Source organism: Haliotis rubra, unplaced genomic scaffold (genome assembly GCF_003918875.1).
Source record: "Haliotis rubra isolate DU_JTF1 unplaced genomic scaffold, ASM391887v1 Scf135, whole genome shotgun sequence".
In the NCBI taxonomy this organism is placed as follows: domain Eukaryota; kingdom Metazoa; phylum Mollusca; class Gastropoda; order Lepetellida; family Haliotidae; genus Haliotis; species Haliotis rubra.
In genome coordinates this window covers 1,416,453-1,432,118 of record NW_025765281.1, presented here as the reverse complement: position 1 = coordinate 1,432,118, position 15,666 = coordinate 1,416,453, and the positions used below count along the sequence as shown (strand labels likewise).

Here is a 15,666-nt window from a genome sequence, read left to right as displayed (position 1 = left end):
GGGTTTCTTTTACAGGTAAATAGAAATCCTTGTTTCTGTCAAACTTTTGGGACACTAAGCGTTTTGGAAAAACGTCAGCTTCAGTCTGTTTTTAACCAAACCTTTAATTTTGATGTTTTTATGGATAATATATTTTCAATTCCAAATTGTATTGCATTCTGAAATTCCTCGCAGCAGGACTATAGAATGAGAACAAGATTCTTCAGTCAATGGTACCAATGCTGAGCGAAATATAACTAAACAAAATGAATATAGAAAACGCAAGACTGTGAGGGTTACAAATACAGGTTTCAAATAAACATAAATGGGACAAAAGATGTATGGTAATAAATGCCTTGCACTACAGTAGGAAAGAATACACAGTGTGGAAACAACGAACGAATCAAGCAGAGTGAGCGAGTTTATTGCAGTGACTATATATGCACAGGAAGAATAAGTTGCATTGAGTATTGATTTGAATTGAGGAGTGAGTGAGTGGGTTCAGTTTTACGCCGCACTCAGCACTATTCCAGCTATATGGCGGCGGTCTGTAAATAATCGAGTCTGGACCAGACAATCCAGTGATCAACAACAGCATGAGCATCGATCTGTGCAATTGGGAACCGATGACATGTGTCAACCAAGCCAGCGAGCCTGACCACCCGATCCCGTTAGCCGCCTCTTACGACAAGCATGGGTTACTGAAGGTTCATTCTAACCCGACCTGTAACGGTTCTTGAATTGAGGACTTGTTAAAAGTAAAGATATATATTTACACTGACCATCTACATTTACACTGAACATCTAATTGCACTGAACATCTACATTTACACTGAACATCTATTGGCACTGATATATATCACACTGAACATATATTTACATTGAACATTAATTTCTACTGAACATTTATTTTGCATTGAACACTTATTGTATTGAACATTTACTTGAACCTTTACTTGCACTGAATATTTACAGTTATACTTACGGTCATTCTGCATTTCATTATACCACAAAGTGTTAGTGGAATAGAATGCCCAGGAATCGGTTGAAGTGCTGTTGCCAGAGATGCCACAGCAGCCGAGCTGAAAGAGGGATCGGGAAATCACGGATAATGTAACTAAAGTGAAACCCGTTAGTCTGTAAACCACCTTAGAAAGGAAACCCCTAAATCTAGATCGTTCGTCAAGAGATCCCGATAGTCCCTTAACAGCACATTGTCAGACCGTTAGTTGCTAAACGCATGTTTTTCTGTCAAAAACCGTTAGTCGAGAAAACCCGTTTGCCCGTAAAGGAACCGTTAGCACGGAAACATCGTTAGCCTAAACCCCGTTAGTTTGGAAACCCCTGCTATTCATTAAAGAAATCCATCATGAAACCTCGTTCTTCTGGAATTAAACTCCGTTTTGGAAGATCCACAATATAAGTGTGTGATAAATAAATTGACAACTACAGAATCTAGGATTTACAAATTCAGGTAGACATTAATCCGAAAGAAAGATTTCACAGTGCAATATAGCGTCCAAATTAACGAGCGGGTGAGTGGGTATTGTTTTACATCGCTTTTAGCAATATTCCAGCAATATCACGGCGGGGGACATCAGAAATGGGCTTCACACCGAATTAACCAGGTTCTGTCGAACATGCTACATTTCATAAGGTAATTGTTATATACGAAACCGTTAACACATTTAGGGGATGATGGTGTATGGAAATGTGTCGACCACGTCGTTGGAGCCGTACCTGTCGCTGCATGGAGTCCCACGCCTCCGTAATGCGCTTGTGTTCAGGTAACGTTCGTGTACCTATGCCGTACTTTTCCGTTAACGTGTCGCGCATACGGGACTTTATGTGAGAAGCAAGCTGAAAGAAACAATTGATAAAATCAGTGAGTAATGTTTTACGCGGTTTTTAGACTATTACAGCAATGTGATAGTTGGAATCAACAGAAATGGGTTTCACACGTTGTAGTCATGTGGTGAAACCAACATAGGCCTTTCGAATGACGAGCGAATACTTGGGTGAGTGAGTGAGTTTGGTTTAACGCTGCTTTTAGCAATATTCTATCAATTTGACAGCAGTGGACTCCAGAGCGGGCTTCACACGAATCGAGAGAATCAAACCCAAAGTCTGCAACCACTGGGCTACCCTATCGCTCCTTTTACATGTAGATGAAATCCTCGGGCAAGTTATGGCGCAGAGAAACCTAGATATACACGAACCGGGATTCGAACCCAAGATCATAGGTCTTGCTGCCCGGGGGACGCAACTCTGCATAATATATTGCAGCATCCCAGACGACTCGTGCCCCAATAAGTTGTATAAGTGGTGGTGTGAGGTCCTGTGCATGGAGCTCAGGTCACAGTCAGTTGAAATTAAGCAACGTTGAGCGCCGAGAGTCCTTGGATGGGTGACCGTGTCTGGCAGCTTGACTCCTGAGAGTTTCTAAGACTTCAGTCCTGCCCAACAACGAAGCACATGTGATACTCGTGGTCTCACCAAGTGAATCTGTTCAAAATTGCCTCTGTTCACCCAGCAGAAAATGGGTACCCGATGGGATAAGTCAAGTGATTATTGACTTTCTTGCGCCTCACCGGCTGCTTAGGTTAATAATTCTGCGCTTTTGCGCAATACTACATAGGAAATAAGCTATACAATTTAATGCATAACATCATTATATGGTAAAGATTAACGTTAAGTGATTGTTTCATTCTCAGAGTTTTAAGTTATACTTACCGCGCCCCGGAAGAAAAACGACAAGCCTGACGCCACGCCCAGTATTATTAATACTATAGCTAACGTTGTGCCATACTGAAATAAAAAAAAATACATGTAAACCGCTGCTCCAAAGGTAAATAACTGAAAAACAGTGCTTCAACAAAATCATGGCCAAACGGTCATGTACATAGGCTCACAGTGAAACCCGTGAGTATATCTCCTCTCGCGGTGAAACTCAGGTATATATTTACATCCATAGTGAAACCTCTTATATCAGGATAACAATGTTGCAAATGAAATCCGAATCCTCGTTTTAACGAGAAATAGCATAGTTATATTACATTAGCAACTGTTCGAAATGTGCAGTATTTGGATTAATGGGGTTTCATTGTACTCAAAATACGACCATTCCCACCACCTGTTCATGTTGAATTACGTTGAGTGAGTGAGTGAATGTGTATGGTTTTACGCGCTTTTAGCAATATTCCAGCAATATTCCAGCAATATCACGGCGGGGGACACCAGCAATAGGCGAATTACATTGAGAATATAATGTCATCTAAATAATGTTCCATTTATGCATTTAACCACAATTAAACATGTTGCGATCACCATCATTGTACATTTCACATTAAAAAATTACTCTAAACTCAACGTTTTGGGTATGTTGTACAAATAAAATTCGTAATGTGATAATAGTATACTCACAAATGATAAAACGCATTTATCTTCTCGTATTGTGCCGCAGCACCCACAGAAGGCTAGGAGGGCTACAGCCCCACCCCCGGCGATGAGGAGGTATGTCGTCACTTCATACAGCTGGTTATCCACAATAGGGGTGACTTTCCTCGCGCCGAAGTCGGTGACAAGAAGCCATACCCCCACGCCAAGCGACGCACAGCCAATAACCTGGGGACACAAGCAGTCAGGTCATGTAAACAGTCGTTTCAGAGTCATATCCAAATAGATTTAACATAGTGCTGCGACTCAACTTTTCATATATCTATAACGTCAAATGATGTTGTCTTACAGAGCTCCAGATAAGATTTAGCTCATGTGGGTACTGTACCCACTGTATTTTTTTGGAGTGGGTATTATGAATGTTGAGTGGGTATTTCATTTTCCGTTACCCACTGCTTTCAAATATGTGCGTATTTCAGTCATTTTACTCACCTAAGTATATATGTCATTGAGTAAGTTTACTAAGCAGGTATGTCCTGCCTTATATCATACCTAATCAAAACCAACTTAAATATAATGGAAATGATTTCATAAAAACATCACTCATCCTCTACTGACAGTACAACACTAGTCCTATACTAACAGTACAACTTGATAGCAATCGATGTCTTTTTCATTACGCAAGCGATTTTTATAAATATATTCCGTACGCGTTTGTTTTAAACTTGTTGTGTATCTAACATTTTAAATGCGTAAATGGTATGCAACAATTATTTTTCAATGCGCAATTGGAAATTTTCTATGCGTATTTTACCCGGATACGCAGCTTATCTGGGCCTCTGGACTGTCTTGTTTGTTGTTTAACGCCGCACTTAGCAACTTTTCAGCTATAAGGCGGCGGTCTGTAGATAATTTAGTCTGGACCAGACAATCCAGTGATCAACAGCATGAGCATTGATCTACGCAATTGGAATACGATGCCTGTATCAACCAAGACGTCGAGCCTGACCGCCCGATCCTGTTAGTCGCCTCTTCTGACAAGCACAGGTTGCTTATGTCCAGTTTAACCCAGATGTTCACGAGCCATGCTAATGGAAGGAGATGCTTCTGTTGTTACAATACATCTCCGCTTAAGAGAGAACAATGCAAATTTTACCAGAATCACTTGATTTGAGCTTGATGAGGTCATAGTACGGTTGAAAATAATCAATCATGTTGCTCACAAAGGACCGAGTAACGGACTAGTAATCTTTTCAATATGGCTCCATTAGGGATAATGTATAAAAATGCGAGAAAATCCCATTGCAGGATTATCCATGCGAGATTTCAAATTCATGCATTTTAGTTTCCGAAATGTGGAGTCCAACGAGGACAACAACGACACAAACTACAACAACTACACATCGGCTACAAAATCACTCATACCTTACTAATATGTAGTTACCACAATCAAATAAAAAATCTAACGTTTAAACTGTTTTCCCTGGCGAGTAAACAGGGAAAATGATCTTTAAGTTCTTTTCAATTGTTACAAGTTCACCCAGTCCATACGGCTACGGCTGATTACAGTTAAGTCAAGATCTCGGTACATATTTCGGAGGAGATGTTCACGTTTAAGGCAGTGTTTGATTCGCCATTATATACGCATGTACTATTCAACAGAGCGGTTATGTACGTTTAATAAGAGACCGACATTCTCTGCCCATGTTTATTTCATGAACAAAACCAACTGGGGACGGTCTCTTGACGTTAAATATATGTAAGTAGTAGATAGGTAGTTATTATTTATCGTTTGACCTCCCGAGTAATGATATGGTAGGTCTGTATGTACATCTTACCAATATGTTTAAATGCATAGGTAGCTAAGTAAATTATACTTTTATAAGATGAAGTCATGCGCTTTGGATAAACGTTCACGTGCATCAAATCACAAAAAGGAAATATTTTTGTGATGATTGAAATACGACTGATGACAACAGCTTCAAGTAGGGAGTGTTTTCAAACAGATCAACACTCTGCCCTTGATCTTTGAACACAACAGTTCTATTCATTTTAAGTTTAAAACATGCCTTCAAAAACATGACATGTTTTGAGGAAGATAGCATTAAGGAAATTAAAAGACGGAGTATTTTCACTAAGTGGATTGGCTTGTTAATATATGATGAACTTTCCGAGTCATGATGGACACATAGGGCGGTTTCTCTGTTAACATGTTTCCTTTACAACTACTCTTAATGATTATTTTCGTCAGTGTCAGTCTTAAGTGACTCTTGAATAGGATCAAATTCCAGGCAATTTGCCTTGTTGACAATCTTCAATATTTCTCGTAAGTCCATAATAGTTATGAAGTTTTACGCGGTTTGTTGGACGATATTACATTGCCAAGAAATATATAAAGGATGTGCATAGACTACACACTGTTCGTCAATATTGATTTCTTGAATTTAATAAAGTAGGAAGACATTTATTAAACACAATTTGACTTGATGGGATGTCAGTAAATGTCAAACACATGTTGTTCATTTCACGGCATATTGCGAAACAAAAACACAAAAATTTATTGACAATTCACTTAGAAGGTTTTGCCAAACCGATATTTTGCAAATCGATCTCCATCCAAGTTTTACAATACCTCCTATCTGAGGTTTTGGTACATGTGACTCATTGAATCGGAGCATCTGTGCTACAACCATAAAGGGGCGGTGGGGTAGCCCAGTGGTTAAAGCGTTCGCTCGTCACGCCGAAGACCCGGGTTCGATACCCCACATGGGTACAATGTGTGAAGCCCATTTCTGGTGTCCCCCGCCGTGATATTGCAGGAATATTGCTAAATGCGGCGTACGATTAAACTCACTTACTCACTTACAACCATAAGACAAGTGGGCGGACCTAATTATGATGTTTCAATGCAGATGACGACGAAGGTAGATCATCAAAAACATAACTGACAAGTACCTCGATCAGTTGGAAGAAAACACTACTTAAGATTAGTAATATGACACATATTTGTCTAATCAATGGTCGGAGGTGAGGTGAGGTGAAATTGGGGTTAACGTCGTGCTTGAGAATATTTCGCTCATATGACGACGTACATGCGTGTGTATGTGTATGTGCGCCTGCTTGTACTAGCCCAGACTTCAGCTGGTTTTATATTGCTAGCCCACTGAGATACCATGCCGCAGTGAAGCACTCAGACACATTATACTGAATCCGAGCCGACCAGTCCCTGATATACCCATTAATGCCGAGCGCCAGACAGGGACCAACAAGTACCATATTTTAACGTCTTTTGGTATGACGCGGTCGGGGATCGAACCCGCGACCTTCCGCTCTCTGGGCGGACGCTCTAACCACTACACCAGGGAGACGGTCCAATGGTTGGAAGTTCAGCATAGGTTGCCAATGGCCACGTGAAGTCCTTGACTGTGATTCACGCTTGGAGCAACGGTGCCAAATATGTTTGCTTTGAACGTTGTACTTGATGTGGAACAATCTCTTGAAGAGGCATGGAACCAAATAGAGAGTTAACAGACTTGGATTGTGCGACAAGCTGGCTGATACAGCATTGGCATATTGTGTCTACTTATAGCGGTCTAGACATTCAATTAATGAAGAACAATAACTCTGGGATGGGAACACGCCACGAAATTCTGACGGATAAACTGCGCAAAGACCTGCCATTCTGATGAACACAAAAACATCAGACATCGTGTTCCCTCTTCATCAAGGAGGGTTAAACTCCAGGCCGAACCTTAGAATGAAGGGCGAGTAATGTTTGAACTGATAAATCATCTTGCCATTTTCCTGCTCAAACAACTACTCCTTTCAATGGACCTAGTCGACGAGAAGTCGAGGAATTTCAATGAAAAACTCTATCGCTAGGATCATTTCGTACAATCGCCCTTTCCCAAACCACCATGCTTTATTCGTGTAATCGCTGGCAAATTCTGAGGTTATAGCTTTGCCTATATTTTATTCGAGATCTGGGACTAAACGCTCCAGGCATAAAAACCTTCTATCGTGACAGCGAAGCAATTTTCTCAGAGAGGCTGTCATAAATGGTTGGTGTATTGATCTTCAACAGCTTTATGTTCGTCGGACCCAACCAAAGAGTCGTCTACTTTTCAGCAAGGAAAGAAACATGTGCATTTTCTTCTACTAATATCCAGGAATTCTTGCAGAATTTGTAACGGATTCGGGTTATGGTGATGGCCACTTCAATATATTCTCCCTAACCATACATAAAACCAGGCACTGTTCCATCTACCGTTTTCTGGTGATTCCAATATTACCACTCTGAAGTATGAAAGCCCTTAATGGAATTCGTCTGAATATAAACGTTTGCAGTATATCGTGGGACACGGAACTTGATTTGCTTGATATTATCCAAACAATTGTTTTCGTGCCGCCTCCTATTAGTGTGGGTGAGACGTATCCTATAATAGTGGGTGAGTTTAACTTTGAAGATGAAGTTGGGTACTAATTGTTTTGGGGATTTTCATATTGGCCATTGTAGGGTGAGGTGAAGTGAGGCTAGGGGTAAGGGAGTGGTTGAGGAAATGCTGTTTAAGATCGCGTTTCAAGATGTTTTTCACTCACATTCGACCTTCACTTGCGAATGCGTACGTACGTACATACGTACGTAAGTGTATGCTGCGCATTTACTAGTCCTGACTAATGCCGGTTTTTAGTACAAGCGCACTGTGATACCATGCCGCAAAAGGACACCCAAACTCATGCCATAGGGTGCTGAATCAGTTGTTGTTTCATTCCATCAAATCCCTACAGCAGGAAGGGAAACAACAACTGTCACAATCAACCAACTCTCTACATAACAAGTTTGAGAGTACATCACCTACTCCACTCTGAACGATCCTCAATCACCACAATATCACAAAGACCTCATCCATCATCACTACCAACCAAACAGAACTCTCAGATCACAGAGCAAATGCCAACTCTCAGTGCCAGACTCCAAGACAGCCATGGGGACCAGAGCCTTCTCAGCCAACGCTCCTATTCTCTGGAACTCCCTTCCTATCAACCTTAGATCCTGCACTTCACTAGACTGACTGACTGACTGAGTTTGGTTTTACGCCGCTTTTAGCAATATTCCAGCAACATCACGGCGGGGGACACCAGAAATGGGCTTCACACATTGTGCCCATGTGGGGTTCGAACCCGGGTCACTTCACTAGACTCTTTCAAGAAACAACTGAAAACCTTCCTATTTCCACTGACCCTGTAAAAGCGCCATAGAGGAGCATCGGTTGGACATTAGGCGCTCAACAAGTGCATTATTATTATGTTTTACAGATTAAAGATGAAAATGCAGCAGAGAGGGTTCGGGTGATCCTGGCACAGTCAGGCTGGTAAGGCTCATCATCAGCCCAGGGCCCTCGCCCCCTCTACACGCAGCCCAGACAGCGAATGGGACTTCTCCCAGGAAAGACTGCCTAGTCAAACCCACCAAGAACTTTCCAGGGAATATGAAGGCTCCCCAACACTGCAGCCTTCTGCATTATTATTATTATTATTATGAACGTATAATTATGTGAACATTAAGTCAAACTGAGTGGGTATTCGTAAGGAAAATAGATTCCCCAAAGTTCGACTAAACAAAACAAGGATCGGATGGTACAACTATATGACCGAATGTGTGTCTAGGACAAACAACGCGAACGGTGCTCATGCTACCGACGATCTGTTTATATGGCACACGCCGTTAAGATAGACTAGTAATGGGATAGCATGGATACCATGTGTGAGTGAGTGAAATGAGTATTTCAGGTTTTTGTACGTGTTATCTGCTTGGTGGAACTGCCTTTAATGTCTGGATCCCCGTTTTGATGTGTGAGCTGACTGTAATATTTAGCACTGGTTTGACTGTACCAGGTTCGAACACAGAAAATATCAAAATCGGTTAATGCATGAACTGTTCAAACCACGACAGTGGTAGCATTGACAGTATCAGCTTGGAAGTGTAAGATCCATCAATACTACAGCTATTGGCAGCTGTTTTTTTCTTTTACAGCTGCATCACAGCAAGCTGTTGCCAGGAATAAAATAGCAACCGCGTGTAAACAAACGAGAGAATGTAGTCATGGTGTAAGCAACTATTTGAAGGTCAGGTCATCATGACCTAGTCAGAAAGGTCACAACTGAGCTCAGAGTCCGGGTCCACAAAAACAATCTAAGTACGACTGTTGCACGTAAGCTTAGGAATTTGATCATCTTAGCGCTAAGATCGATTAGTCGACCGTGACCTTCGTAATGTATCAATGACTACATCTCCAGAACACGAGATCAAGACGTTTGTTTATCGGTCAAGACCTTTTTTCATAATGTTTTAGTATATATTTTAAGTCATTTCCAATTAAGAACTTGTTCACTTACCAATATACAGACATTGTAACAATGGAGAGTTCCACGGAGGCACATTGTACAGTTGGAGTCATTCTGTCTCCGTACACGTTTTGCCTTGTAATCATCCGAATTTTCCCGCGAAGATCGTCGTCTGCGCAATGGCTGAAAACAAAGACAGACGACATTAAACTCTGATGTCTGTAAAAATAAAATGAACATCGTCATGCTTTAGTATCAAGAAATATTCTTCCTTTCAGTAACCATCACACGTTAAACGTTGAAAATGCTATATTGAAAAACAATTGAAGGTACAAATTTCAAATATAACCCGTTTCTATTATTCAGGGTAGAAAGCTGAACAAACATTCTTTCACAAAAATGGTCTGTTGACCTTCTGCAATACTCTAGTCGATTGTATCGAGACACATTCAAGGTCCGGAAACGTAGAAGTTAGGAAGGCCTTATAGTCGACTACCACGCCGATCAAACTAGTCAACGCAGTGATGACCTTGCAAAACACGTCATAACAAACAACGTCTTCACAGGTAATAATAAACTCTCCCACCATCATCCGGTAATCCTGATTGTAATATCCATCAGGTACCTTCCTCATCATTCGCGAATCGACATCCATTTGGGATGCGCCACATGCTGCATCACACCTCAAATGTCAGCAGAGACGCGACAATTACCGCCATTACGCCGGAGACTGAGAATGTCAGATGTTTGAAAAGCAATTTACGATAATTTATAACAAATTATATCTCATCAGTCTAGCCCTGGAGCTTGTGTGGAGTATAATTCAATTCTGTACTGAAACGTCGTGGTAGAGGTTGGTATGTGGTTTAAAGGAAGATGCCAAATATCGTAGTGTCAAGATGTTATCGACTGGAATGACTGGCATCCCGCTAAAAAAAAATCGCGTTGTATATAACATTCGTAGAAAGCGTGCAGCGGTTGGAAGTATGAATTAATAACATGTTTATATACAATGGGATCATATGAAGGTCATTTATGACATATTGGATAACATTGTTATTAGTTATATACCATGGAGGAAGTGAAACGTGACTGACTAAATATCGCCGGGATGCAATATAGTAGAGTAAGCTAACTAGCTCACGTCAATCTGAGTTTCATAATGGTTTAGGGCGGGGTACTACTTTCAGCATACCACAGATGGGTGGATGTGAAAATGTCGTAAACTGGAACTAATATATAGTTCCCGAACTAAAGATACGTGAAAGGTTAATAGATATTATTCTCCAAAGGAATGAGTGTCAGCTGTGTATGGTTTGCAAGAGGATGGGATGACACATGCACGGAAGTGATTGTTTATTAAATAACTGCTTTCATGTAAAGACTAACTGAAAGAATGAGAATCAAGATTATCCACCTGGTAACCCAACTGACATAAAACCTCTTTAAACCGAATCTGGAAACACCCAACCTCATCAAACTGGACCTCCTTATTCCGAACATGATTACATGGAACCTATTTACACCGAATCTGGTCACACCAAAGTTACATCCAACATGGTTACACCGAACCTCTTTACAAAGGACACTTCAAATCCGGATGGTGACAGCAGTAAAGATGTTTTCTTTAAAGAAGCACAGTATTACTGACTGAGTTTGGTTTTACGCCGCTTTTAGCAATATTCCAGCAACATCACCAGAAATGGGCTTCACACATTGTGCCCATGTGGGGATTCGAACCCGGGTCTTCGGCGTGACGAGCCAACGCTTTAACCATTAGGCTACCCCACCGCCCCACAGTATTATTACTGACTGAAACCTGTTTAACGTACCGGTTGTAATATCGAGGTGCTTAGACTAATGAGGTTCGACTTTGACAGGAGTTAACTACACTAACTAAAAACGTGAAGTCCATGAATGTCCGTTATACCAGGGACTTAGTTTCTCTTCAAAGAGAACAGAACCACTGAGAAGCCATAACAACTACCGCCGAATGGAACAATCACCATTGCGAAATAGACGCGTCATTTCCTATCGATCCCAATGTTTCCTTGAGATCGATACTAATTAGCGGTACCATTTTGTGCGTTTTCTCCAGAGTGCAGTTACCCAGCTAGCGTGCAAAGGTCAAGCCGGTTTATTCATCTTCATCTTCAGCGGCTAACATCTAACACACATCTCCTCAGCCACACTAGGATTCCGATATCGTCCCGCTACAATATGCTGAAAGGTGTTCCCCTAGCCTTTGCATGATCCACGCGATTAGTCTGCGTGTAATTGCATCTGTTTCATGCCCGTTATCCCTTACGAATCAATTCTACGCTTCGATTGCAAATCCTGTTCTCATATCATAGTCCTTGGTAATATTGCCTCTATCAACACAGCGTTCCATTTGAGATCTGCATGGACCAATATTAGCCGACGAACCTGCTTAAGTTCGCCCTGTGCTGAGGTCGGGCCGCTTGCAGACAAACTGAGTTTTCGTTTGATCCTCGCGTCCATTCATAGCCTTCCAGAAGGGTCAGCAAAGCCTATGGACCCTTCCATTGGATTCCGATCGCCCATCTTCACCAGAATGGCTGCCTCGACCCAGATCAAACATTTGATGATCCGGCCGATTGCAGACGATCAGAATCCAAATCAGTGTTGACATTGGAGTGAATAGGTCGCCGAGGCCGCTAGGGTTAGCCGTAATCAACGCTGTTGGCAGCAGGCATGAACTGGCCCACGAAGGGGTGACGTCGGTCGAAGCGAGGCCGTTACTGACGTCTCAACACCACGAAGTCGGGACAAGCACGACTAGGTCGTAATGGTCCCTGTGATGGCCGCAACAGACGGCTGCATAGGTAGCCCATTATCGAGTACTAATGTTTAGTCTGTGTCGTGTTCGGGAGTACATTGATGGAACGACGCGAGAGATGAACGTCAAATTGAGTGCAAAATTGTGGCAAATGAGCCCAGAAATCAATTGTTACTACATTACAGCAGTGAACCTGCGTAAACTGAATTATGGGCAGTCAATAGGCCGGTAGTAGTTGGTGCTCTATGGGTCCTTTTTCCCATGGCCGACAAGTACCCTCCTTGACAATGGACGAAATTTGCAAACTCTCGCTTCGCGTCGCGCCGTGACGTCAAGCCCCACGTAAAGTCTCGGTCTTCTTACAACATCACACACTTAAAACTTGTAATACCATCATACAAGGGTTGGGAGAATCCTTTGTTTAAAATTCGCTTTTAGAAGTCAGATCAGTAATTTCAGAAACCTTTCTTGGTAATTGGCAGTGACGAAACACAACAGCCAAAGAGAACAATGCCGTGATTGCATTTCACTATCAGAAAGCCGGTCCGCGAACTGGGTTTGACTGTAATATACTTCAAACGACATGCTGGTTAAAAGGCAATATAGAAGCAGTTTAAAACGTGTATCGGTTACCATGGCAACGTAATAGAACCGTTGTCCAGACGTCATACTGGGGTAGTCCATTAAGCGTCTTCACGTGGCCTTCATCGCCTAGTCACGGTGCGGAGAGTGGCCAGGGCCGCCATGACAGCGTCCACGTGACCGAACATTAAAAGTTCAAAGGTAATTCTGTCAATATGATCTACTTCTGCTTATCTTAACAAATATAAAACTAGTTCTCACATGGGCGAATTTCTCACATGAACGAGTTTCAAAAACACTTCCAAATACAGTCCACCCAGCTGTGAATGGGTACCTCGTTATGGGTACGTCGTTATGGGTACCTCGTTATGGGTACCTCGTTCGGATGGGAAAGACACATTTACTTGGTGCGCCTAGTGGCTGCACGAGTTGTATGATCCAAAGGGAGTTGAGACTGAAAAACTACAATGTGCCGTTCAGATTGACATCCAATGATCGAGGGAAAACAAAGCGCTTTGAGCATGCATTTAGATGGGATGGACTGACTATATAGCGCTTTACAAATACCCATAAATTACAAATATATATATAAAATAAGTTTTACTTATTATTTTAAGAAGCGTTAATAAAAGTATTATTATTATTATGATAAGACATTCAAATGTTAATGTCTTATTCGTTGATTTCGTGTTTGCAATTTCCATTTCGTCATGACATGAAGCTGTCGAGCACGGGTTTGCTTTCTTATCTGGAGAGAAAAGTTTAAGTCACCAACATATCTCCACGTTTCCAACACTATGACGCTAAACATTCACTTCATTTCTGAAATAGTATTGGCAGTTCGTTAGAACGTGTAGACCACATGCCAGTTAACATGTTAGTTTCATTAATCAACAAAAATACACTCTGACGTAACTACTTTACACTGTACATTTACCTTTACAACGATTGACTAATGCTAGACAACGTACTGGACGTATTAGGAAACCATTTACAAAACCGCTATATCTCCCCTCCCAACAGGGTTGTCACTGAATACTCCGTACAGCGCCTGCTACCGGTGACTGTCTACTATAGAATTATTGCTGCCTGTTGAGATTAAACACCAGGATCAAGGTCAAATAGCGGCCATTAATCTGTCGCGGATGCAGTATTGGAGTCTTTTACCCAGCATGCAACACAATCCTCAGCTAAGTGTACAGTAAATTACTAAATACTGAGCCCAGTCGAGATAATTTGGTCTTTGTCCGAGTATGATAGAGAATGATGACTGGAGGTCAGAAACCAGTCATCAAACGTTGCGAGTGCGCTTGCAGGACACAGGGGTGACCTCTTAATGGCGACGATGCGCGCGGTATGACGAATAAAGAGTAATAAAATAAACAATTAAGATGTTCATCAAGGCTTAATATTGTATTCTAACGATCAATCCCCGACAGAGGCTATTTGTCTGTTCATGCCAGCGTATGACAGATATTTCAAGTACTTATCAATCAATACTTGATAATACTGTCTGAACCAACTTTAATTTCAATGGAATGATAGAGATTTAAAAATAGAAAAATATGTAATCATTCAAAATTTCAATTTCAAAACATGAAATGAACTTAATTACATGGATGAGAATTCCTATGATGTTCAAATATGAATCTGCAGAGTATTTCCGCCAGGCGAGAAACAAGAAAATTCAGATTAATATCTCATTGCAATGATTATAACGAGCATTGTTTCTGTGATCTCGACTACAAGTCACGTGGTATGGTAATAATAGCCGAGATTGGACAGAAGTCAGCCCTAATCAACAGTCTCTATTATTTACAATAAATCGGAATGCTATATTTAATATCCTGATAATCAAAACCTTATATTAATGGATTTCTAGATACAAATAATTGGCGGGAGACTGAGGTGTTTCTATACAACGACACGACGCAGGGAACGTCACAACATATTGCGACGTTGTCCACAGATCAGGCAGGGTTTTGACAAACTATTGACGCGACAATGCAACATTAAGAACTTGCAAACAAATCTCTTCACTATCGACCAGAATGCCAACACGAAAAAAATTAATCTTGGAAACTCATTTGCAACGGCAAATATTATCTTTATCGATTGTGTAATGCTGTTACGAACATTAATATTCGCTTTCGTACTCTGCAATAACCCTTCACCTCGCCCAGCGCCCCCTAGCGGTTAAACAACGTCAGTTCTACCCTCGATGGAATTAAAAACAAAACAATCATGCTTGACGAGACGGACGCATACAAAGGAGTCCTCCTTTCTTTTCTTGTCACATTTTGTTTATAGTGGACAGGAGAACAGAGTTCTTAATATGGACTGAGATGGGTAAACGTGATCAGATTTGTTTTCTTGACACTGTCTAGAAGAGTATGGCATGACCAGAGTTCGCCATTACCGGAAGTAGATGATGTATCATGGATGGAAAGAGTGTTTGTTTTTGTCAACCTTATGCATGCCAGCTTGAAGATGAAAACAGAAATTAGTGGTATGTAGGTCAGCTTGAAGGTGAAGACAGAAATTAGTGGTATGCATGTCAGCTT

At 41.3% G+C, this 15,666-nt stretch overlaps 1 protein-coding gene across 8 annotated transcripts in view; it reads right to left on the bottom strand.

The window, feature by feature from the left end:
* LOC124267946 (tetraspanin-18-like) overlaps nt 1–15,666 on the bottom strand; it is a 108,930-nt gene that overhangs the window by 3,348 nt on the left and 89,916 nt on the right. For 6 of the 8 annotated variants that reach the window (XM_046702945.1, XM_046702944.1, XM_046702942.1 and 3 more), the window contains 5 exons: nt 9,772–9,903; nt 3,403–3,603; nt 2,713–2,787; nt 1,720–1,839; nt 965–1,061 (listed from right to left, as the gene is read on the bottom strand). In XM_046702945.1, the coding sequence (XP_046558901.1) occupies nt 965–1,061; nt 1,720–1,839; nt 2,713–2,787; nt 3,403–3,603; nt 9,772–9,903 (625 nt within the window). Of the gene's footprint in view, nt 1–964; nt 1,062–1,719; nt 1,840–2,712; nt 2,788–3,402; nt 3,604–9,771; nt 9,904–10,132; nt 10,136–10,306; nt 10,370–15,666 lie in introns of those variants that run through there. The other 2 variants (XM_046702947.1, XM_046702943.1) reach the window with 2 other exon arrangements.